The sequence below is a fragment of the Perca flavescens genome, chromosome 9, assembly GCF_004354835.1.
Source record: "Perca flavescens isolate YP-PL-M2 chromosome 9, PFLA_1.0, whole genome shotgun sequence".
Classification (NCBI taxonomy): Eukaryota; Metazoa; Chordata; class Actinopteri; order Perciformes; family Percidae; genus Perca; species Perca flavescens.
Genome location: NC_041339.1, coordinates 16,147,536 through 16,171,923, shown reverse-complemented (window position 1 = coordinate 16,171,923; position 24,388 = coordinate 16,147,536). Strand labels below are relative to the sequence as shown.

The following is a 24,388-nucleotide window of genomic DNA, read 5'->3' as shown; positions in this document are numbered from 1 at the left end:
TAATGGACTTCACACTTGGCATCTGGCCTTCAATTCTGATGAAGTCAATCAGACACCATGCAAAAGCAAAACCTAATCTTTCTATGTATAAGGGGAATGATGTCTGCAGAGTGTATACTACATACTGCATTATACTACATTTTAGGTGAATGAAAATTAACAAACTTACAATAATAACTTTTTTTAGGAGTCAGTTTTAGTGCTTTAACAGAATCCAAAGCAAACAGTTAAATACAGAATGGTGTATTTGAATTAAATGATGGTTATACAGAAGGTTCGTTTTGGAATTGATAAATAAAGTCAGACATTAGAGATGAGATGCGGGTTCACATTTATTTTTTGTCGTCAGACCAGGTGATCTCATAGTCGCTGAAGGCACTCTTCAACTTCTCAACAGACACAGAATGGTCTGCTTTACCAAACGCCTGAAAATAAATGAGAAACAAATGAGCATTTACATTATTACATCCAAAGATTGTTGAGTATTTGTAGTAATATATTACCAGTTGTTGATTAAAGATTGAATGTATTTCTAATCAAATGAACTTACAGTTGATTCTCCAAACACCCTTAGTTTTTTCTCTTGGCTGTTGTGCTCTATCTTCCCTCCTCCAAGGCATTTACACTCCATTCCCATGGCCTCCATAGCTGGACTGACCTTCTCAAATATATGATCTGTAAATAATTAAAATCATTCAATCAACCAAAGCATACAATCTGGTTTGGTTACAGTCAAATAGGCAACGATTTAAAGCATTTTACGGTCATTATCTCCCATATTGTCTTCTAAACCGGTTGCTTCCAATATTTGCCATACGCTAACGTACTGCACGTTTACAGGCTGCACCAAAAGGACATGGGTCTAGTCAGCAACAACTCAGGTGCTGAACTGAAGCACTTGGCGCTCCTCTTCTGCAGCAAACTACAGCTATCAACTTACTGTGATACTCTGCACTTTTTGTGCCTCGGACTATGTCTTTATGCACATCGCCATCTTTCACTTTCACTCGGACCAGTATGTACTTAAATGTTCCTTCTGGATCAATCTCTACAACGGGGATTTTAGCTAGAGCGTCTGCCATTGCGGCTGTAGCTTTTAGTTAGCACCGGAGACCCTCAGGCTGTTCAGAGGTCTACCAACGACAAACAGTGGTGCGTTCTCACAAATGCCTTTATTCGGATTGGGACGTCTATTTCCTGTCTTAAAGAGACAGACCGTTTGCAACTTGTCGCCATTACTTGTACAGGATTATGCACGCTGGCGACCCCATATGGCAACAAGAGGGAACTGTTAAAATTGTACAGCTCTCAAAACCCAGAAACCACGTCAATATAGACTGCCATTAGTATCAGTCCACTGCAGCCTATTCTTCCAAATCCGATTTGTAGGCAATTGATTAACGAGCCCATTTTTCACCAAGCAGACTTTTTCTTGTATATGTTTGTTAATTTCCTGTAACTAGAGACGATTTTCCGCTGGTGTCTATCAAAGACAGAGTCTTGGGAATGTAGTGAAAGCTGAGATGGATGGATGCTTTTGCCACAGGTGCTTGAACCTCTGGAGAGTGTGTTAACCAGTATTACACCGTGCAGCCTTTAATCCGGAGCCAAAAGAATTTAGAGGTTCGTGAGACAGACACAACCTCTCCTTTCCTGCTTTATCGCGGCAAATACGACAGTGACGTTAAAAAGATTATGATGATTATGAAGATTATGTCATCATTGTGGTAATATTATCTACATAAAGTGATTACAATTGCTCTGCCCTAACCCATTTCTTAAATGCATGTTTATTTGCGAGAATAAATCAGTGGCAAGACCCCTGACCAGCTCATTATGATCAGAGCACAAATGAAAAATCTTAATAAGCATCTGTTTAGGGTGTTCTATTAGCTGAAACGTCTCTCCCCTGGGTCTTGTTCCCCAAGAGTTAATTAGAGAGTTTATATTAGTTTTCAGGGAAAAGGGTGAAGGTTAAAAGGTGTCATGCAACAGTGGCTACTATCCTGTGCCTCGGGTCAGAGAGGAAAGATATGAACTGTCACTTCTAATAACACAGGCAGACAGCAGGCGCCTCTGCTCATGCACCACACATTTCCTGTCTCTTGACATTGAAAAAGTATTTGTTTGCTGCCATTGCATTGTTTTTTTTCTCTTCTTTTGATGAGCACATCCTTTGAACTGTGGAAAGCATGTTCCAGTCTACGGACTGTTGGCTAGGCTGGTGTTGAATGAATCGTCATACACGCTCATGAAGCTTACACTTTTCTTCACATTCATTTGCTGGCAAATAAAGAAAATGTTTAAATTCAAATAAGAGGAACCAGAGGGGATATCTTTGGCACTCTAAATCTCTGTCACTATCTTATCAACTTACAGGATTTCACAGCTTCCAAAATTGCAATTTCCTTCACTTCACTTCACATATGTTGTGTGGTATTGTGCCTTCCCCAGGAAACTATCACTTTCTTTGTGATATTAATTTTCTTTTTGCTATGTGTGTGCTAATGTACTAATGGGTTTTTTAGGCAAGGCAAGGCAAGGCAAGGCAGCTTTATTTGTATAGCACATTTCAGCAACAAGGCAATTCAAAGTGCTTTACATGAAACATGAAACATTAAAAACAGTTAGAAAACAAAAACAATTTCAAAGCATTAAAACAATTAACAACAATTTAAGATCATTAAAAGACAAGAATAAAATGTACAGTGCAGTATAAGAATTTTAAAGAAAGAGCAGTTAAAAATAGATTATTTAAAGAAAGGCAACATTAAAAAGATATGTCTTCAGCCTGGATTTAAAAGAAAGAGAGTTGCAGCGGACCTGCAGTTTTCTGGGAGTTTGTTCCAGATATGTAGAGCATAAAAACTGAACGCTGTTTCCCCCTGTTTAGTTTTGACTCTGGGAACAACAAGTAGACCTGTCCCAGACGACCTGAGAGGTCTGGGTGGGTCATAGTGTAGTAGCAGATCAGAAATGTATTTTGGCCCTAAACCATTTAGTGATTTGTAAACCAGCAAAAGTATTTTAAAATCAATTCTTTGAGGCACTGGAAGCCAGTATAAAGACTTCAGTACTAGAGTGATGTGATCCACTTTCTTGGTTTTAGTGAGGACTCGAGCAGCAGCGTTCTGAATCAGCTGCAGTTGTCTGATTGATTTTTTAGGGAGATTTGTAAAGACACCGTTACAGTAGTCAAGTCTACTGAAGATAAAAGCATGGACAAGTTTTTCCAAATCCTGCTGAGACATAAGTCCTTTAACCCTTGATATATTTTTAAGGTGATAATAGGCTGATTTTGTAATTGTCTTAATGTGACTTTTAAAATTCAGGTCTGAGTCCATGACTACACCAAGATTTCTGGCTTTGTCTGTTGTTTTTAACATTGTCGTTTGAAGCTGAGTGCTGACCTTTAATCGTTCCTCTTTTGCTCCAAAAACAACCACCTCAGTTTTTTCTTCATTTAATTTAAGAAAGTTATGGCACATCCAGTCGTTAATTTGTTCAATGCACATATTCAGTTGTTGTATTGGGCTATAATTCCCTGGCGATAAGGTTATGTAAATTTGTGTGTCATCCGCATAACTATGGTTACTTATTTTGTTGTTTTCCATAATCTGAGCCGGTGGAAGCATGTAGATGTTGAACAGAAGAGGCCCCAGAACTGAGCCTTGGGGAACTCCGCATGTCATATTTGTATGCTCAGATGTATAATTACCTATAGACACAAAGTAGTCCCTATTCTTTAAATAGGATTCAAACCACTTTAGTACTGAGCCAGAAAGACCAACCCAGTTTTCCAATCGGTCAAGTAATATGTTGTGGTCGACTGTATCAAATGCAGCACTGAAATCAAGTAATACTAAGACTGAAATTTTGCCACTATCTGTGTTTAAGTGGATGTCATTAAAGACTTTGACAAGAGCCGTCTCAGTGCTGTGGTGTGGTCGAAAACCTGACTGGAAGGCATCAAAACTATTGTTGAGTGATAAGAAAAGGTTGAGTTGTTGAAAAACCGCTTTTTCTATGATTTTGCTTAAAAATGGAAGGTTTGATATCGGCCTATAGTTGCTCATTAGTGACGTGTCTAGATTGTTCTTTTTTAGGAGTGGCTTGATGACTGCAGTTTTTAGGGCTTGTGGAAAGATACCTGAGAGCAGGATGTATTTACAATATTTAGAAGATCAGAAGCCAAACAATTCGAAACACTTTTGAAAATACCCGTTGGTAGAATATCAAGGCAACAGGAGGAGGTTTTCAGATGTTGTATAATGTCTTCCAGGTTGTTATGGCTGATCGCATGAAATTGTGTCATATTTGATTTTGTTTTGTGTGAACACTGTGACAACACATATCCTGTACTTGATATGGAAGCACTGACTGTTTGTCTAATTTTCTGAATTTTGTCTGTGAAGCAGGTGGCAAAGTCATTGCAAGCCTTGGTAGACAACAGTTCAGATGCTACTGGTACTGGAGGGTTGGTTAATCTATCGACAGTAGCAAACAAAGCACATGAATTATTATTGTTTCTGGCGATAATGTCAGAGAAAAAGGACCGCCTTGCATTCCTTAGTTCCAAATTATAAATGTGAAGTCTCTCTTTATAGATGTTATAGTGGACCTGGAGATTAGATTTTCGCCAACTACGTTCAGCTTTTCGACACTCTCTTTTTTCTGTTCTCACCACTATAACATTTCTCCATGGAGATCTTTTCTTACCAGAGACAGCTTTGACCTTAGTGGGAGCAATAGCATCAATAACATTCGTAATTTTACAGTTGAAATTATCTACAAGCTCAGTGACTGAGACCCCTGAGAGGGTGGGTGTAGAGGAGAAAAGCTGAATGAATAATTCACTTGAGTTTTCAGTGATATACCGTTTTCTGATTAACTTAGTTTGAACACTTTTGGGCACCGAGATAGTGCCGTTAAAGAAAACACAGGAATGATCAGAGAGAGCAACATCAGTCACCACAACCTTGGAAATGTTTAGACCCTTGGAGATAATCAAGTCCAGAGTGTGCCCCTTATTGTGCGTGGGCTGTGTCACATGCTGAGTCAGTCCATAGCTCTCAAAAACACAACATAGTTCTTTGGTTCCTCGGTTCTGGGGGTTGTCAACATGAATGTTAAAATCACCAGCAATAATTACACGGTCAAAGTTACTACAGATTATAGACAGCAGTTCATTAAAATTGTCAAAGAAGTTTGGACAGTATTTAGGTGGCCTGTAGATATTTATAAGTATAGCTTGAGGGGAGGATCTTAGCTGAAGAGCCACATATTCAAAAGAAGCAAAATTTCCATAAGATAATTGCGTACATTGGAATGAGTCATTAAACAAAATGGCGACTCCACCTCCTTTCTTATTCACTCTATTCTCACTCATACAACTGAAGTTAGGGGGGGCTGATTCAATGAGAACAGCATCACTGTTATTATGGTCCAACCAGGTTTCAGTTAAAAACATAAAATCAAGATTGTGCTTAATAATAAAATCATTGATTAAAAAGGATTTTCCTACCAAGGACCTGACATTTAGTAGGGCTAGTGTTAGTGTGTTTTCATTTTTTGTGACTGACTGTGGCTGACGAGGAATGGATGCTAGGGACATTAGTACATTATAAGTACATTAGCACAATGTTAGGCAATTTAGAACCTGCACTTCTGTAAAAGTACCAATAATATCATAATAAGTAAGGATAAATCCCTGCGCAATAATCCTGTAACACCAAGCATCCACCTTTCTGTAAATAGTGTTAAACACATAATTTAAACCTGTAAATATCTGTCAAATATATAATATATAATATATACTGTATATACTGTCATATCCACATAGATATATAAGCAACCTTTTATATTAGTAACTCTTTATTAAGTCCAGCACCATTTGCACTTTTGCATTGCCCTATTGTCTTACTGTTTACAAACCTCATAGAACAGTTTGTTTGGATGTGTGTATGCACGTATATGTACACTTTTTTATATGCAAACTTTTTTCTGTACATAGTAGTCAAAAGTTTATGTTTACCTTGTTCAGCTTTGTTGTCCTTGTCTATTTCTCTCTATGTACTTTGAAAGCAACAAAAAGCCGGAGTCAAATTTCTTGGATGTGTTCACACCTACTTGGCCATTAAAGCTGATTCTGATTCTGAAGTACAACTATGTAAATTCTCCATTACAGAAGTCCTGCATTGATAATTGTACTTAAGTCAAAGTGCAGCCGCAAAATGTACAATAAGTTCATTAATTGTACGTTTTGGATGAAAAGTATAAGAGTAGAAGTGTAAATTGGAAATGTTGCAGTAATAAGGCAAAGTGTAGTGCAACTTCCTTAAAATTGTTCTAAAAGGGCAGTAATTAAATAAATACTTTCCAGTGACAATACTATTGATACAATATGATAAAAATGCAAAAAATAAATAAACAAAGGAGGAAAGCAGTGGGAAAGAGATAGGGAAAGTTTCCAAGGGCCCTGGTGGGATGGGGAAATAGTGGTGGGGGATTTCCACTGAAAAGCCCGCTTGTGATGAGAGCTTCCAGGAAAAGTGGAGCAGGCCGATATAAAAGCAGCACACTCAGCACATGCAACTCTCAGAATTCTCTTCTCCTCAGATGTGCTTAGACCAAAGAAATACTAAGAGTCTTCAGTAGGTTATCACACATACAACTTAAAATGGTGAGTGTAGAGGTATCAATTTAAATACTTTGTGGTCAGTTGCATTTATGGTATGAATTTATCGTAACTGATACTTTTTTAAAACTTATTTCTCACAGAAGTTCAGCTTTGGATTATTTCAGACCCATGGATCTAAGTCATCATGGATCAGCTTGACCTTTCTTTGCTCAAGTATGTTAATCCAATGTTAACAGAATCTTTAGTGTCTCACTTTCAACTTTTATTTTCTTCTATATGTTCCTTTTCTTAAATCCATCCTTATTACCTTACCATCTAAATTGTGTCTCTGTACTCCGTCCTCAGTGCTGTGCATGTGGACTAGTGTAGAGAGCTGGTCCTACTACTACTCTAACACCACCATGAATTGGCTGGAAGCTAGAATCTGGTGCCAGAAGCACCACACAGACATGGTGGCCATCCAGAACCAGGAGGAGATCGGGCATCTCAACAGCTGGCTGCCCAGGAAATCCACTTACTACTGGATCGGGATCCGCAAGATCAATAATGTCTGGACCTGGGTAGGAACCAACAAGGCTCTGACAGCAGAAGCAACCAACTGGGCACCGGGCGAACCAAACAATGGCAAACAGAAACAGAGTGCGAAGGCGAATGAGGACTGTGTGGAGATGTACATTAAAAGCGATAAGCATCCAGGCAAATGGAATGATGAGAGGTGCGGGAAGTTGAAGACCGCTCTGTGCTACGCAGGTGAGCAAAAGTTAGGGATTAGGACACAAGAGTTGCTCATTTTAGCTGCCCTAAATTGTTTGATTATTAGGGAATCTCTTTTAACCCTTGTATTGTCTTCCCGTCAACCTTGAAACCTTTCCAATGTTCTTCACAGTTTGTTTTTGCTTTTTCATCTTTTTCATCTACACATTTTCAGCGCTTATCTCTACGTCCCATATTTTCTGATATAAAACAAAAATTGAAAATGGGTCAATGTGACCCGAAGTCAACACAAGGGTTAAATGATTTGTTGATGTTGTTTTTAAAAATAAAAGCTCAGAAACAGTTATAACATTGTATGCAAGTTATGTGAAAGTACTACTTCTTTCCCCAGCTGCCTGTAAGAACAACTCATGCCGCTATGGAGACTGTGTCGAAACCATCAACAGCCACAAGTGTGCTTGTTTTGAAGGCTTTTATGGAGAGGAGTGTGAGCAAGGTAAGAAGATACAGTGATGTTGAACTTGTTTTAAAGTTTAAAGTCACTTACAGCCAGGACCTGATGTCTAATTGTGTCTTGTTTTCTTTGTTGCCAGTTGTCAAGTGTAACGAAGAGCAGGTGACCGTTCCATATAAAGGAAGTGTGAATTGCACTCACAAGCATGGCAACTTCTCCTACGACTCCTTGTGCCAGTATTCCTGCGAGGAAGGATACCAGCTGAGTATGTCAAGACCCCTGAAATGCACTGCCTCGACACAGTGGTCAGAGCGGCCACCTACATGTGAATGTGAGTTGAGGTGTATTGCAAAGCTGCAAAAAATAAAAATAAAGTGATTTGATTTTAACCAATGTTAATGTGTTGTTGTTGATGGTGCTGTCCACAGTGGTCCAGTGTCAGGAGCTGTCTAGTCCAGCGAGAGGATCCATGAAGTGCTCCGATCCTCTGGGCCCCTCCAGCTACCAGTCCACCTGTGTGTTTACCTGTGATGAAGGCTATGTACTCGCTGATTCCCCGTCTAACACGCTGCAATGTAAAGCGTCAGGATTTTGGAATGCCTCCCAGCCGCTTTGTGTTGGTACGCGCACATTTTCACTTTTTTTTTTCTCCCAGGATTTCATAGTATCCATGCTATTTTGTATTTCAGTCTGTTATATTGAGGGAAAAGCTATGTGATGTTTCTTTTTTTATTAAGGCAACCGTTGAACCTGTTCTGCTCCCCCTCTATTTTGCAGCTGTCCAGTGCCCTGCTCTCCCCGAGCTAGACAATGGCACTGTCAGCTGTGGAGACGATGCAGATGTGAGGTTTAGCTACGGAAACACCTGCAGCGTCAGCTGTGCCGCCGGCTACCACCTGGTGGGACCGAGCAGGGTGACCTGCACATCAGCAGCTGAGTGGAGTGACAGTATGCCTCGCTGTAAAGGTGAGGGCACATTTTAAGTTTAGTCCAATCACCTTCTATACGATTAAGAAGAGCTTTCTTGTTTTGTGACTTTGTGAAAAACATACTAAAAATATATTCTTTTAATTTTTCCTGTTTAAGCCATCACATGCCAGAATCCAGAGGGAGAAGCTCACCTCATCACCCAGTGCAGCGAACCTTCGACCGAACTGCGGCCAGACTCCACCTGCAGCTTCAGCTGTGAAGCAGGCTTTGAACTGCAGGGAGCGCACACCACTCAGTGTTCTGAGGACGGACAGTGGAGTAAAGCCATACCTACCTGCAAAGGTATGGTAGCATATGTTCACATAAATCTGTGCCTTGTCTGCACACTTTGTTTACTGCGTAGCTTTTTCAGTCTTTTTACTCTGGGCTATGCCATGTGCTTTGTCTGTGCTAACATTACTTCATCTTTTTTTTTTTTTTTCTTTTTAGCAATAGGATGTCCTGCTCCTGAGATCCCAACAAATGCCCAGATCAGCTGCACCCCTTCTCTGTCTTCACTTGTTTCTACCGTGACCCCCCATCCACTTGGTATGGTCTGCATTTTCAGCTGTGATGAAGGCCATGAGCTGCAAGGTGCCCTAAGCATGGAGTGTGCAAATCCAGGCCAGTGGACCAGCACCCCACCAAACTGCTCAGGTATACACATGTACCCATTTTACTTTCACCATCTGTAATGCCTACTTTATTCGCGAAATTAGGTCTTCTTTATCAATACGTGATGGTTAACTAAATTCTTGCTGTCTTTTCCCACAGCGGTGAGATGCCCATTGCTCGAGGCTCCTGAAAACGGTCATATCAACTGCTCAAACAGGGAGTCAGTGTACAACTCACAGTGCTCCTTCACATGCAAACAAGATTACTCTTTAGACGGCCACGATCTGCTGATCTGTGATCGTCATGGCAATTGGACTGGAGAGAAACCCTCCTGCCAAGGTAAAACAGAAAGGGAACAAATGTTAGAAGATATTTTAATACAATGCCAGACTAAAATATCCATTTGAGTTAAAAAAGGTCAAATAATTCACATTTGATAATGTTTCCACAGCTCCCCCATCTCCGATTACTGCCATTGCTTCTGGTGTGGCAACAGGGGGCACTGTTTTATTATCTGGTGTGTCTCTGGCTATGTGGATCCTGAAACGACTGAAGCAGAAAGCAAACAAGTTTGAACTAAACAGGTAAGCATTCACCTCGCTTAAATCATACTTTTCCTTTTTTTAAAGAAACACATTTGTTGAATTGCAGTGCTCATCTTCTTCTTTTGTCTTTTCTTACAGCAACTCTGACATTGAGGCACCTCCACAGGTCTACAAAAACAGCATTGACAGCCTCATCTAGTCATATTCTTCAGAGACAACAAAGGATAATTATATATATCTCTAACATAACTGTATGCCAGTCACTAGTCATAGTAATGTGAACAATATGAATACTTTACATTGTATAACACTTGTTAACAGGAAAACTCAATATGTCAGAGCTATCTATGGTGAGGGGAGAGTTTTTTCAGGCCTTTGCATTTGATTGCTGTGTTACGTTTTGTTGAATTTCATGATTTTCTTTGTAATGTTATTCAGACATGTATTTCCTCCCAATGGGAGTTTTATATTGAGCACATTGTTCTACAGCTTTATGAACATGCTGGAAAGGGGGCTTGAATTATGTTATTGTAATGTAATGTTATATAATGTTGTAGGTGGATTGCCATGTCATTGCAGAACTGTGAATCATTTCAGTATTTATGTACTATTTATTTAACAGATGGTTATTGCATTTGAAATGCTCATTCATATTTCTGTATGTTTAAAGCACTGCTGCTTTTAATTCATAATAAAACTTCAAAATATAATTTGCTTTTGGTATTCAATTCAATATAAAACACTTTATTTGTACCCACAGGGCAATTTGCAGAGCTATATAGAGTAACATAATATAGGATATAAAATAAAAACTTTAAAAAATAGAATACAAAGAATAAGCTGTACACATTGCGATAATAATGATAATTATATGAGAATAATTATGCATCTTCCAGTATCATGACCAATATCTACTGTCAGTTAAAAGAAATAATAATAAAACTTCAAAATATAATTTGCTTTTGGTATTCAATTCAATATAAAACACTTTATTTGTACCCACAGGGCAATTTGCAGAGCTATATAGAGTAACATAATATAGGATATAAAATAAAAACTTTAAAAAATAGAATACAAAGAATAAGCTGTACACATTGTGATAATAATGATAATTATATGAGAATAATTATGCATCTTCCAGTATCATGACCAATATCTACTGTCAGTTAAAAGAAATAATAAAAAAAGGTATTTTCAGGCTTGTTACTATACTTATTCACCGTTCCAAAGGTTCAGCCATCAACACACAACGCCAGCATATTCCCACACTTTGAGCAGGGATGTTTATCCTGACATTGCAGGACATCATGTGTTTTGTCAGAGCTCCAGGAAGAACCTTTTTCCAAACACAATACAGACCTCTTGTCTGTTCCTGTCACCTCCATCACAATGGTCGGGACAGAGATGAATAGTTGAATAACAGTGAGACATACCTTAAGTACTGGAAGAGATATATTGCTGTGGTAATCTGTTTTACAGATCATAACCATTGTATGTTTCAACTATGTTTCTTCTATGTCAGCACTTCAGTAGAACTAGAAATAGATCTGATATCTTCCATCAGACTGAAGGCAACAGTGTATCAAAAGCAAAGATGATTTCAAAAAGCCTAATTTGTTCTGTAAGTAAAGGTTGTAAAGGAATACATCATCTGAACAAAACCGCCAAAGTCACCAAGAAAAAACACAAAACTCATTTTTGGAGGGAACTATTTCTTTGTGTTGGCTCTGAGATTCAATGGTGACCTTCACTGTGAAGTTTGTGTTTCCTTTTATTGCTTTTTTTTTCATGCATTACTGAAAGAGCTGCCCCAATTTCACGTTAACCAGAAACAAGGGGCATTTCCCAAATGGTCTGTTCAGGTATAACAAGCAAATAGTCATTCATTCATCACATGCATTCACTCTGTAAAGTAAACATCCCGGTATTCTATGATAATGTTGGACTGAATAGCCTAAGAGAAATATAAAAGCCTGACATTGGTCCCTGCTTGCAGCAAACACTCACTTACTGTATAATGGTTCATGTTTGATATGATAATAAAAACAAGGATTTAACTTAAGTAGAAAAGTTATTTCAATCAACTTAGAAAATATAGTTCTTCAGATATTACCAATTCTGGGTAAGTATGGTATTCCATTACTTTCCATGATGGTATTCATTCATATTTTGGCTTCTGATTATTTTTTCTTTGGACAGGCAACAGGTGTTTGTGGGTCACTCACTGATGAAGTGGACATTAATCCTTTTCCTTGGTGAGTTTAGTTTAACTAAGGCAAAATGTACAGTTGGTGGTATCTGATGTGAGACATAACATTGTGCATTACCTCTTACTTACACTTTGGATGATGAATTAGGCTATCACATAAATTATTTTTTTCTTTCAAAATGTATATTAGGTAGCTCCTTGGCTGTGACTACCTTGGGCTGGACATATCATTACTCACAAAAAACCATGAACTGGACCCAGGCCCGACGTTGGTGCCAAACCGATTACACAGACATGGTGGTTATCCAAAACCAGACAGAGAACAACTATCTGGTCTCCAAGCTGCCAAACAGAACTAGGAGTCCATATTATTGGATTGGAATCACTAAAAACCACATGAATGAAAATTGGACCTGGATTGGGAATAACAGCACGTGGGTTGGTGAGCAGTCATGGGCAGTAAACGAGCCCAATAACAACCACAGCAATGAGTTTTGTGTGGAGATCTATGTGAACACAGGACCAAACCGAGGGAAGTGGAATGATGAGAAATGCGCCCTACAAAAATACGCTGTTTGTTATAAAGGTAGGCTATGCAAAGCTGATTGTTTTTTTAATTTGTCAATTTCAAATGTGGTAGTGGTTGTTTTAGTATCACATTTTGTTTTAACAGCCCAATGTAATGCAACATCATGTGGCAGAGGAAGATGCCAGGAGATGATAGAAAACATAACCTGCCTCTGTGAACCTGGCTTTAAGGGAGATAGATGCCAAACAGGTGAGGAGTTAGCTCTCTGAAACTATGTCCCCAATTATTATAGTAGGAAATGTTTTTTTAAAGGATAAGCCTAGGTTTACACTTTTGAAAGTATATCTTTAAACAATTCTGAAACAGTTTTTGGTTGCTGTAATTGTAAATGTCCATATGCTGTAAACTGCGAATTTAACACAAAATATTCTTGGCAATTTTTAAAATAATGAGTGCTTACCATAGGTGCTAACAGTACATAATGTGTACTGTATATAGCTATGATTGGACAATGACTTTTCAAGGGAGGGGTTTAGCGAACTGTCACCCAACTCTGCAGTTCCCTTCATCTCTATGGAGCTTTATAGCTTCATATTTCAGCTTATTGTTTTCCTTTTCCAGTCCAAAACTTTACTGTTTTGGTTTACTGTCATCGCTTACTGTTAGCGTTGTTTTGGCAGCAGCAGGAAGCTCAAAAAATTCCCTGTACACTATCTGACCAGACCCAACTAGCCTTTAGACAAAGTAGTCAATAGTTATTATTTCTGAGCACATTGGAGCATTTAATACTATAAAGCCATATATCTCCCTCAGAAGTTGGTGGAGACCAAAAACAGAGCTAAAAGTAGAGAAACATAAATTATTCAGGTGGAAACATACACAATTTCGCATGAATACTAATGTTAAGTTGGATATATAAAAAGCAGTGGTTTGCTCAGAAAATCAGAAAAAAATATACTTAAACTGTGATGATAATCAGTTTTGGGTTGACAGCTTGTTTCCGTTGCCTCCAAGTGGATAAAAATCCATTATTGCAGGTTTAAGATCAACAAGAGGTTGTTGATTCTTTCTGTAAACAAATTTAACCAATACAACCTCAGAATGTCATTTGAGGTGCTCTTGTCCCCTGAGAAGCCTTTTATGTTCTTCTCCCAGACAATTATTACTGTATGTGGAGGCATATCTGAAAACTACCAGGGTATAGTTATATGTCATAACTAACTCACATTCTGATATTATATCCTCTGCATAGTTCTTCAGAACGTTAAATTAGATTGGACATTTTAACATGGTGATCATAATCCTCGCATCTGTTTCCTCTGTTTCCTGAGACCAGCCTGAGGATCACATTCGAAATACTGATTAGAATACTTGCATCAGCATGAATGTGCTCTAAAAATGTATTATTTTCACAGTAGAAAGCTAGCGTAAGAAGTTACATAAGTGCACTCCTGGTAAACTTGAACCTGTTTGTGCCCCCAGCTATGGAATGCCCCCCTCTGTCTCAGCCTGATAACGGATACCTTAGCTGCTCGGGAGGAAATCTGACATTCAACTCAACCTGTCGATTTAAATGCTACCCAGGCTTCCTGATAATAGGCCCGCCAGATGTTATCTGTACTGTCACCGGGGTCTGGAGCGGCCCAAGACCTATTTGTACAAGTAACTATTTGAAGTTATGTAAAAGATTAAAATACCATTAAAAAAAAAGAAGATAAATACAGCAAAACCATTGTACTCTGCAAAAGTGATTCTGCTTCTGATAAATAATAAATGCATTGTTATTATAATAGGCAGAAGTAGTTGTAGTAGTAATTTGTTTGAAAAAAAAACTATCACACTGTCAAGTATTGTATGATTTAGGATAAACGTGTTTGTTTTCCCAGGCTATAAACAGGCTCTGTTGGCTGTCGTTGGGTGTGGAGCTCTCTCAGCCTTCTGCTGCATCTGTTTTTGCTGGATGAAACACAGAAAAAGTCAGTATTTTTCCATCACTCTTCATAGAAATAGAGATGCATGTTATTGCAACAGACCTCAATATTGATCTGGTTGTCTGTTCATTTCTCACAGGAAAGAAACTTGCCCAAGTAAGGTCAGTGTCGAAATGTCCAAAGCAGCTCCACCCATCCATGCACATTCAATATTTCAAAACTCAAATGTTACGGTTTATTGCTTCTGTATGCTGAAATAATAGTAATTTAGTTCAGTAAATCATCCTGTAAGCTTCCCTTTATTGTCAATCTGCTTGTCCTTCATAGGCAGCCTGAAGAAGCGACAAGTCCATCCAATGAGGCACAAGGATGAAGGACAACTGGGACCTCATTTATGTCTTATTAAAATATATCTATAATGACCAAAATGCAGTTACTCGTATTAACTTTAGTACATTGTTAAAGCCTCTGAACAGGTGTTTTCAGTTATTCTAGCTGATTAGACTCTTTTTAGGTTGAAAATTGAAATTCTTTCCACCAATAAGGATGATAAAGGTGTCATTAGTCCCGCCCAAACACGTGCAACAACACTAACAGTGGACTCAGAAAGATGTCAATCACTCAGTCTAACCACACCCACAAGAAAGGTCCAGTCTGCCACATTAACTATAAACACCTGTGTGGGTGTTCAGGGCCTTTTTAATAGGCCTTTTTCACGGCAGACATGTTGACATGTCATAGTAGGAGAAGCACAGGTGTATTCAAAACCATTATTGCTGGCTGCATTCCACTTAGGAGAGGCCATGGAGTTGGGCATGCTGACTCACTGAAATAGCTTACTGGGACAATTGATGGAACTGAGCCATCGTTAAGGTTATCAATTTCAGCTGTGCTTTTCCTATGAAAAGTCAAAAATGTCTGCTGTGAAAGAGGTCCATAAATAAACCTAAACAGTCCCTGCCCGCCCAGGCTGTGTGCCAGGATAATCAGTAAGCAAAGTTTTTTCAAATATGATATATGTTAAAGCTTCATTTGGATATACTGCATGGTTGTAGTATTTGTGTGTACATGATGGTTTATTATAAGAACATGTATGTAAACTCATTTAATAATAGTAGAGGTGTATTTCTGTGGTATATTTGGTAAACATTCATTAAATTAATTTAAATAAAATGAATTGAGTGTAAGTGTGCGTCTGTATATGTGTGGTGCAAGTGTTGGGGTCTGTGTGTGTGTGTTTCCAGAGAGGGTGGTAGAACGGTGCCCTTCCTGAGAGGAAGTTGCAGCAAAAGTGATATGACACAATTTGTCATTGACTCATTCCCTGAAGAACAATTAATACCAGTTTGCCATTGATTGTCCGTCTGCATAGTGGAGTAAATGCAACAACAAGATTGAGCGACTGACCATATCAAATGGTAAGACCTGTGAAATGTCAGTGCAAGAAGTGTAATTTTTCAAATGCAATTATGAGGAAAAATAAATCTCTTTTTTTTTTACTTCAGATGTTTCAAGAATTGGTTGATACTAGACAAAGCCTGCATCGCATGGTGCTGGTAGCTGCATTTATAGTATTTGTCCAAGGTGGGTCTGCATAATCTTACAAACTCTTCTTACCAAACTTCATTCAGACAATTCTCTTTTTGCTTTACCAGTTCAATTCTGTCTCATTACCCATTAACCTTATCTTAGACCTGAGCAGCGGGGGAGCAGCGCAGGCATGGACCTACAACTACAGCACCGTTCCCAGCCGTAAATGGCCTGATGCCCGCCAGTGGTGCCTGCAGCACTTTACAGACATGGTGCCCATCCGGAACCAGGAGGAGAGTGCCTTCATCAATGATCTGCTGCCTCTTAACACAAGATATTACTGGATAGGCATAGTAAAAAAGGATGGAGAGTGGATCTGGCAAGAAACCTCTGAGAAGGTACCTGAAGAAGCTCAGAATTGGGCACCAGAGGAGCCAGATAACATAGCAAATCAGGACTGTGTGGAGATTTACATAAAGAGGGAGACAGACACCGCCAAGTGGAACAACGAGAGCTGTCGCAAGAAGAAGGGAACCGTCTGCTATGCTAGTAAAACCTTATTTTATTAAATGTACACATTTACGGACTCCTGTAGATGTATTATAGCATGTGAGATATCTCTCTCTTTAGCCTCTTGCAGACAGGATTCCTGCAGTGCCAATGCAGACTGTGTGGAGACCATTGGGAACTATACCTGCCAGTGCCATCCTGGTTTCCGGGGGTCACGCTGTGAAGAGGGTAATTGTTTTTGTCATTTAAACCAGTCATGCATTTTTTTTTTTCTTTCTTTTAAATAAAGAGAAATCTCTAACTATATAAAATATCTTTTTTTGTTTTGTTTTCTTCAGCAATCGCATGCAAACCCTTGCTGGATCCAGAACAGGGATCTCACTACTGTTTCCATCCCTATGGGTCCAATCGTTTCAACTCTTCCTGCCGTTTTGACTGTGAACTTGGCTTTCAGTTGGTAGGAGTGCCACAACTGCTTTGCCAAGCCAGCGGACGTTGGAACCACCCTGTTCCTCTGTGTCAAGGTATGCCAACTAACTTTTACAAATACTTAGCTGGCCTCAATATACAGTATGTAGTCACATCCTATCCAGACTGCACAGCAGATCAGATTCAGGTCACACCTGTTGGCACTTAACTTCACACTCATTTAAGTCTGCATAGGGAAAACAACATTGTAGTTTAATGTGGTTGGTCAGTTACGGTTTCCCTTGACTGTAAATTATGTCAGCATGGTTATTCTCCCCCATTCCCACAGATGCTATGTTTGTATAAGTGGAGTCATTCTACATTGACTTCCATTGAGTGGAATACTGCATGTGTGATTTATATCTATATCCCACTACAGTAAAAAAGTGCTCCCCCGTTTTCTTTCCTGTTACGGGCAATGTGACATGTGTGGACCCTCTGGAGCCTTTCTCCTTTGGCTCACAGTGTAACTTCACCTGCCAAAAAGGCTACTACCTGACCGGAGACAACACATTCACCTGTCTGGCCTCGGGACAATGGAGCAACCCTACACCTACGTGCACAGGTGGGTCGCAGAAGTTATGTCAGGGCTCCCTGAAAGCAACATTTCCTAAAAACCAACAAAACTGTACACTGATATGATAAATGATGGTGTTTCTTCTTCTCCAGTGGTAAAGTGCAACCGTTTAAAGACTCCACCCAATGCATTCATGCAATGTCAGGACCCTCGAGGAGTGTACAGCTATGGCTCAATATGTTCCGTGCTATGTGAAGAAGGATTTGATCTGATTGGCACAAACATGACGAAATGTTCTTCTCGGGGAAACTGGAGTCATGCACTTCCTGTTTGCCAGGGTATGACCACAGATAACAAAGTCTTGCTCCTTCAGCTTAAAGTAATCGGTCAATTCATTTTTTTTGTTTTACTATCTTGTATGTGTAATGGTTTCTCCCTGGTCTGTTTTTCTTCAAGCTAAGAGGTGTAAACCAATAAATCCTCATCATGGCTCCCTATCCTGTTATGACCCAAATGGTTCCTTCAGTTTTGGTTCTTGGTGCACTACAACCTGTGATGAGGGCTTTCTACTGAATGGAACAGACAGCACTGAGTGCACCTCCCTGGGCATGTGGAGTGCAGACATACCACATTGTCTTGGTAAAAATAATATATCTGTATTAGGGTCTGTAATTTATGTCTCCAATCACTTTACCACATACAACTCTAACATATCTCATTGGTCTCTCCCTCTCTCTGTTCCCTTTCCAGCTAAGAGATGTCCCACTGTGAACTCCTCCTCTCATGGCTACTTGGTGTGCTCTGATCCTCATGGAGAGTTCAGTTTTGGTTCTCTGTGTACATCAACCTGTGAGGAGGGTTTTCTTCTGAATGGGACGGCTGACACAAAGTGCACCTCTCTGGGCACATGGAGCACAGACATCCCTCATTGCAATGGTAAAAAAGTGTAAATCTCTGTATCCTTATCTGTTGTTCAAAATCAAGAGTAGCTCTTAATTTAATGGTTTAAGTGGCTTGATTTTGTGTCATTACCATGCAAAGCTCTTAAATATATTGGGTTCTCCTTCTTTGTTCCCCTTTCAGCTAAAAGATGTCCCGCTTTGGTCGCTCCCTCAAATGGCTCCCTAGTTTGCTCTGATCCTTATGGAGAGTTCAGTTTTGGTTCTCAGTGCAAGTCGACATGTGAGGAGGGCTTTCTCCTGAATGGGACAGCTGACACAGAGTGCACCTCTCTGGGCATGTGGAGCGCAGACATCCCAGGTTGCTTGGGTAAAGTACACTCAATTTTATTTATAGTAACAAATCATAACTAGTTATCTCTTTACAGAGAGTAGGTCTAGACCACACTCTATAATTTATGAAGTCCCAACAATTCTAGTAATTCCCCCAAAAGCAAGCATAGTGCGACAGTGGTGAGGAAAAACTCCCTTTTAGGAAGAAACCTCAGCCAGACCCAGGCTCTTGGTAGGCGGTGTCTAATGGTGCCGGTTGGGGATGTGATGAACAGTGGCAATAACTGTCAAAATAAAGATAATGGAACGGTAAAAATGGTGGTGGTAGTAGTAGTTCATGTCATAGCATCATCTCTTAACTAACATAAGAGCTCATATCATGGCTTAGATAATGTTCAAATGCCGTTTTACATTATAAAGCTCTAAAATATCTTGTTGGTCTCCCCTTCTACTTGTTTACCTCCCAGCTAAAAGATGTTCAACCCTGAGCTCTCCGTCTCATGGCTCACTAGTTTGCTTTGATCCTTATGGAGAGTTCAGTTTTGGTTCTCAGTGCAAGTCAACATGTGAGGAGGGCTTTCTCCTGAATGGGACGGCTGACACAGAGTGCACCTCTCTGGGCATGTGGAGCTCGGACATCCCAGGTTGCTTGGGTAAAGTACATATTTTTATATCATCTGTTAATTAACATAAGAGCTCATAATATCATGGATTAGATAATGTTCAAATGCCATTTTACATCATAACGCTCTAAAATATCTTGTTGGTCTCTCCTATTTGTTTACCTCCCAGCTAAAAGATGTTCGACCCTGAGCTCTCCCTCTCATGGCTCCTTTTTCTGTGTTGATCCTCATGCAAAGTTCAGTTTTGGTTCTTGGTGTAAATCAATCTGTGAGGATGGTTTTCTCCTGAATGGGACAGCTGACACGGAGTGCACCTCTCTGGGCACATGGAGCACAGACACCCCTCGTTGCTTGGGTAAAAACAGTCTCTGTATCTGAGCATAATTACAAGAATAACTCATGGTTAAGATCAGAGTTGGGAGTAACGTGTTACAAAAGTAACGCAATTACAGTAATGTATTCCTTTTTGCTGTAACGCAGTAATGTAACTCATTACTAATTAAATTTCGGTAATATTATACCCGTTACAATCTCAGTAACGCGAGTTACAACGCATTTTAACACAACATTTAAGAATTTCCCAACACCGCGAAACATTTGATCACAGGAAAAAAAAAGGCGTGAATATTATTTCATAACATCGTGTCCCAACAGGTGACGGTAGGGTACGTCAGCGCGGACAGCAGTGTGTCCGAGCCGCTGACAGATTTAAACATGTCGGGAATTAATGTTTAATGTTTAGGCTTGCTTACACGTAAATATCATTGCAGTTTATCAGCCGTGGAGAGTAACTATGCCTGTAGTAGAAGGGCTTCGAATGTCGACCAAAAACTCTTGTCTTTTACTGTGACCATTTACTGTTCAATACGTTGCAGTTTTACAAACAAGAAAGTGATCAACTTAACTTGACGGACATGTTTGCATCTAGGGTCTGACGTTCATCTCAACACAAGCTAGAAAGAGTACACAACAGTCAACTTCCGTGTAGGCTACTTCAAAATAAAAGCACTTCCTGTGACAATTCGTAGTAAAACTAAATTACTGTTAAACAAGGTTGTGGAGCTTTTCACATATCGGCTGTAAATCAAGTACTGTAAATAATGTAAATGGTGAGTTTTAATCACACTATTGACCATTTCCTTTAGACTGTTTTAAACTAAACCACATGAATTTCTTCAAGTGCTTTAAACAAACATTTTACAACAATGCTGTACTTCAATACAACTGTAAGGTAGCCTACTTTTAATTGAGTATTTTTATTTTCTCCTACTTGCCTATTGTATGTTTTACTTGTCTAGTTTTATAGCTTTAGTTACTTTGCATATCCATATTAATTATACAAAATATTATGAATAATCTATGATTTATCAAAGTGGATAAAGATGAGACTTTATTGATCCGGTTGTGAAATTCACAAGCTAGCTGCCAAGTCAAACTTCTGCTGTTATTTTGGTGAAAGTAACTCAAAAGTAATGCATAAGTAGTGTAACTCATTACAATTCAGAGATAGTAATATTGTAATATAACTACTCTCAAATGACAGTAACTAGTAATCTATAATGTATTACATTTTGGAAGTAACTTGCCCGACACTGGTTAAGATGGCATGACTACCTACAGTATTTGCTTACAGCTCTAAAAGATGTCCCACTCTGAGCTCATCCTCTCATGACTCCTTAGTTTGTTCTGATCCCCATGAAGAGTTCAGTTTTGGTCCTCTGTGCACATCAACCTGTGAGGGGGGTTTTGTCCTGAAAGGCACAGCTGACACAGAGTGCACCTCTTTGGGCTCGTGGAACAGAGAGAAATACCCCACTGTCTGTGTAAAAAATGATAAACGAGCTGCAATTGGCATATATTCCCTCCTGCTGGGTGCATATTTACATTACACTTGTGATTTGGAATGTGGGTTTACATCTGTCCATACATTCATTTGTATCACAACACACCAGATGTGTCTGTAACTTGTCATGTCTTAAATCAACTGTTAGAATTTGAAGGAAATGCACTTTTTGCCACTTTGTTTCAGAAGATTAGAATTATCTGGTCTGAAGCTAGTGGTCATATTTTTTGTTATCTACAGCACAGCCATGCCCCCTACTGGCCAAGGCTCCACAACATAGTAGGATGAACTGCAGCCATCCATACTCTCCTTTCAGCTTTGGCTCCCACTGTGACTTTGAATGTGATGAGGGCTTCCGGCTGAAAGGAACGAAGACTATCACATGCGACAACTCGGGCCACTGGAGTCAAGATCTACCCACCTGCCAGCGTAAGGGCTCAATACAACCTTAAACTTACTTTTTTCTTGATGCTGTGGTATTCAAACAGTTGATCCAATGTCAGTAATTACAGTAATCACCTTTTTTACATCTCAGCTGTACAGTGCGAGTCCCTTCGTGCCTTGTCTTTATCCCTGTCTATGAACTGCTCCCATCCTCTGGGGAACTTTAGCATTGGCACCCAGTGTCTTTTCACCTGTGAGGAGGGATTCTCCCTGAATGGCACAGGTGTGCTGATTTGCTCCTCCACTGGGTTCTGGAATGCCAGCCTGCCTACCTGCACAGGTAAATAGATTTGTCTGCATGCTAACATGCTCAAGATGGCAATGCTATCCTGCTGATATGCCAGTGTAATGTCTTATACAAACTACAGCTGAGGCTGATGGGAATGCCATTAGTTTTGAAGGAAGCTGATCATAAGCCAAAGGCCATATGTGATTGGTGATCACTAAACAACAAATGTCAACCTCATAGTGGCACTAGAGAAGTCAGAGGGTCACCAAAATCAAAAGGATAAATCCTCTGGGAACCATGAATGTCAGGTGGTGGATGATGATGAAATATTTGACTGAATAAGTGTAAACTTTGACCTGCTGGTGGTGCTTAAGGGAAAATCAGGGCATCCCCGAGATTAGGATTTGTCATCTGGGAACTATTCATGTCTGTACAAACTTTCAAAGAAATCCATCTGATGGTTGAGATATTGCAGTCTGGACCAAAGTGATGGACCGACCTAGGGAATATTAACTAATGATGAATGGTCTGCTGATTAAGAAACATGCAGTGAGTAGTGAAAAACTTGTGTTGACTGTGATCTTTGTGTTCCTGTGGAAGGTATGCCAGTGGGGTGGACTGCCATGCTGCTGTCTCCAGGTTTAAGAGCAGTTTATGTTGTCCTGCTGCTTGTCCTGATAGGACTGGCTGTGGTGATTATAATGCGATTTAAGAAAAAAGGTGAGACCACTCTACTACTGTACTGCTGCTGTGCTGTTTCACTTATACTCATACAGCATATTGTAGCACTCGGTGTCGCCTTGATCCTTGTTTCTGATCTTTGCAGGAAATACGATCATGGAACCGCATGCACCAACATGGGGAGACAGAGAGAATCCAGCATTTGATTTTAAGACTTGATTTTTGTAGCAAATCATTTAAAAATACTGCACCCAAACACTTGCTGTTATTATATAAAGCTTGGTAGTTTTTGTGGTATGATACTGGTAAGAAAAGAATACAGTAGGATTAGAGCTTCACTGGAACTGATTTAATGCACGTTTTGCATGAAAACTGTTACCTTTGTTATTAAAGTCATAAGGTGTCCTGCTTGTGTATTGCTTGCTTGTCAATAAACTATCAACAATTCTTAAATCAGCACTTTTATTTTATGAGCTGACTCACCCAATACTACACAATTCTTTGTCCAGGTCTAGTGTCAGTTGGTACAGTATTGGGTGACACTGTCCTGCAGGTGAACTACCTGGTAGCTCATTTCCTTTGACCTCCCACATAGGAACTAATTGTGGGGTCAATTGAAGTGGCAGAAACCCTCGGAGATGACCAAACTGCCAGTTGCCACAAAAGTGTCAGTTTAGCACATTTAGTAGCCAGAAGGCTCCGGTCACTAATTGGTGGGGAGGTGATCTATTATCAGTCTCTCCTCATTTTGTCACACTGGGCACTGATCCCACAATGAGGGGCAATCCACTACCCCCACATTGACTAGAGTTCATTGAATTAAATGGTCTGAAATGAGACTTGCATGGTGTTGAAAATGTTTCGTATTAGGGCTGACATTTTATAGTAACCAATTTAGGTGTAAATCCATTGTCTGTCTTAAGTATGGAATTTCTGTTGTATGGCTGTATCTACTGTGTTGAATATTCCCTGTGTATCTGTGCCAATAGTATACCCCCAGACTTTAAATATGTGCTGCCAATGGAGTATCTTCAGCAAAGCGTGTGCATCTGTCTTGGCACTGCAACAGCATGAAGCCAATTATAGCGGTTAAAAGACAGAGGGTTTGTGGCCTGTGGTTGGCATGAAGGGTGCAATAAATAACCATGCTGTCGACAGGAAACTGTTTGGCTACCATCAGAATAATAATGAGTTTATTGCTACCTGCTGTTACCGTATGATCACGGTTTGATTATTTTTCTCATCCCTCCCACTGCTGCTGGCATCCATATAAGCGTGCCAACTGTGCACAAGAAGGGAAAAAGTCCCTGCAGGTGACCACCTTGGCTTCCTTCCCTGATATTTAAGGTTGGCTTTTCTCCCTTTATCTACCTCTAAATATACAAGGAAGTACATCATGATACTTTAGTCCCTACAACAAAGAGTGTTGTTCCACCTAACACGTGAGCATGCGCACACACACATGCCAGCAGACACTTAGAGCAGAGATACAAAGGCTGACTCAAAGAAACACACACTCGGTATACTCTGCTGCACACTTCTTTAGTTCTGCTTGGCAGTAGCATACCACGGTGACAGACAGTTAGATTGTTCCTGACCATTGACTTGCGCTCTCTGCTCTGCAAGGTCTGATTTCATAGTGGGAAATATGAGATGGGTCCAGGAGAGGGTTCATGGCTGGGGCAAGGAGGCACTCCATACAGTG

General features: G+C 39.8%; 4 protein-coding genes across 8 annotated transcripts; 3 read left to right on the top strand and 1 right to left on the bottom strand.

Annotated features, from left to right (window-relative positions):
- Nucleotides 1–307: 307 nt before the first annotated feature.
- si:dkey-51e6.1 lies at nucleotides 308–1,182 on the bottom strand. Its single transcript, XM_028588255.1, has 3 exons — nucleotides 941–1,182; nucleotides 551–675; nucleotides 308–425 (listed from the first exon to the last, which is right to left on the bottom strand). The coding sequence occupies exons 1-3, from the start codon at nucleotides 1,080–1,082 to the stop codon at nucleotides 333–335; spliced, it is 360 nt and encodes a 119-aa protein (XP_028444056.1). The 5' UTR covers nucleotides 1,083–1,182; the 3' UTR covers nucleotides 308–332.
- A 329-nt stretch (nucleotides 1,183–1,511) lies between these two features.
- On the top strand, nucleotides 1,512–10,551 carry sele (selectin E). The gene is made up of 13 exons (XM_028588254.1): nucleotides 1,512–1,623; nucleotides 6,619–6,682; nucleotides 6,781–6,853; nucleotides 6,986–7,390; nucleotides 7,746–7,850; nucleotides 7,948–8,139; nucleotides 8,237–8,428; nucleotides 8,586–8,774; nucleotides 8,895–9,080; nucleotides 9,228–9,434; nucleotides 9,552–9,731; nucleotides 9,844–9,976; nucleotides 10,076–10,551. Exons 2-13 carry the CDS (start codon nucleotides 6,680–6,682, stop codon nucleotides 10,134–10,136), a joined length of 1,926 nt encoding a protein of 641 aa, XP_028444055.1. The 5' UTR covers nucleotides 1,512–1,623; nucleotides 6,619–6,679; the 3' UTR covers nucleotides 10,137–10,551.
- Nucleotides 10,552–12,217: 1,666 nt separating this feature from the next.
- LOC114561632 (L-selectin) lies at nucleotides 12,218–12,944 on the top strand. Its single transcript, XM_028587696.1, has 3 exons — nucleotides 12,218–12,224; nucleotides 12,337–12,732; nucleotides 12,820–12,944. The coding sequence occupies exons 1-3, from the start codon at nucleotides 12,218–12,220 to the stop codon at nucleotides 12,942–12,944; spliced, it is 528 nt and encodes a 175-aa protein (XP_028443497.1).
- A 2,520-nt stretch (nucleotides 12,945–15,464) lies between these two features.
- selp (selectin P) lies at nucleotides 15,465–23,136 on the top strand. 5 transcript variants are annotated; one of them, XM_028588327.1, is made up of 17 exons: nucleotides 15,465–15,595; nucleotides 15,851–16,024; nucleotides 16,112–16,190; nucleotides 16,299–16,685; nucleotides 16,767–16,874; nucleotides 16,985–17,170; nucleotides 17,494–17,679; nucleotides 17,784–17,969; nucleotides 18,088–18,270; nucleotides 18,382–18,567; nucleotides 18,715–18,900; nucleotides 19,331–19,516; nucleotides 19,656–19,841; nucleotides 21,570–21,758; nucleotides 21,865–22,053; nucleotides 22,603–22,722; nucleotides 22,829–23,136. In XM_028588327.1, exons 2-17 carry the CDS (start codon nucleotides 16,022–16,024, stop codon nucleotides 22,900–22,902), a joined length of 2,634 nt encoding a protein of 877 aa, XP_028444128.1. In that variant the 5' UTR covers nucleotides 15,465–15,595; nucleotides 15,851–16,021; the 3' UTR covers nucleotides 22,903–23,136. The 5 variants fall into 5 exon arrangements, 4 of the variants coding, with proteins under 4 accessions (XP_028444128.1, XP_028444129.1, XP_028444131.1 ...); XM_028588328.1 differs by having other exon boundaries at nucleotides 15,822–16,024; XR_003693435.1 differs by lacking the exon at nucleotides 22,829–23,136 and having other exon boundaries at nucleotides 21,941–22,053; nucleotides 22,603–22,689.
- The last annotated feature ends 1,252 nt before the right edge of the window (nucleotides 23,137–24,388 follow it).

Coding starts and splice junctions, on each gene's coding strand:
- si:dkey-51e6.1 (XM_028588255.1), bottom strand. CDS start 1,082: ATGGCAGACGCTCTAGCTAAAATCCCCGTTGTAGAGATTGATCCAGAA. Junction 676..940: donor AAAAAGTGCAGAGTATCACA/GTAAGTTGATAG, acceptor AATTATTTACAG/ATCATATATTTGAGAAGGTC. Junction 426..550: donor GGGTGTTTGGAGAATCAACT/GTAAGTTCATTT, acceptor ATTTATTTTCAG/GCGTTTGGTAAAGCAGACCA.
- sele (XM_028588254.1), top strand. Junction 7,391..7,745: donor GACCGCTCTGTGCTACGCAG/GTGAGCAAAAGT, acceptor TTCTTTCCCCAG/CTGCCTGTAAGAACAACTCA. Junction 9,732..9,843: donor AGAGAAACCCTCCTGCCAAG/GTAAAACAGAAA, acceptor ATGTTTCCACAG/CTCCCCCATCTCCGATTACT.
- LOC114561632 (XM_028587696.1), top strand. Junction 12,733..12,819: donor ATACGCTGTTTGTTATAAAG/GTAGGCTATGCA, acceptor TTGTTTTAACAG/CCCAATGTAATGCAACATCA.
- selp (XM_028588327.1), top strand. Junction 17,171..17,493: donor CCCTGTTCCTCTGTGTCAAG/GTATGCCAACTA, acceptor ATCCCACTACAG/TAAAAAAGTGCTCCCCCGTT. Junction 19,842..21,569: donor AGACACCCCTCGTTGCTTGG/GTAAAAACAGTC, acceptor TGTTATCTACAG/CACAGCCATGCCCCCTACTG.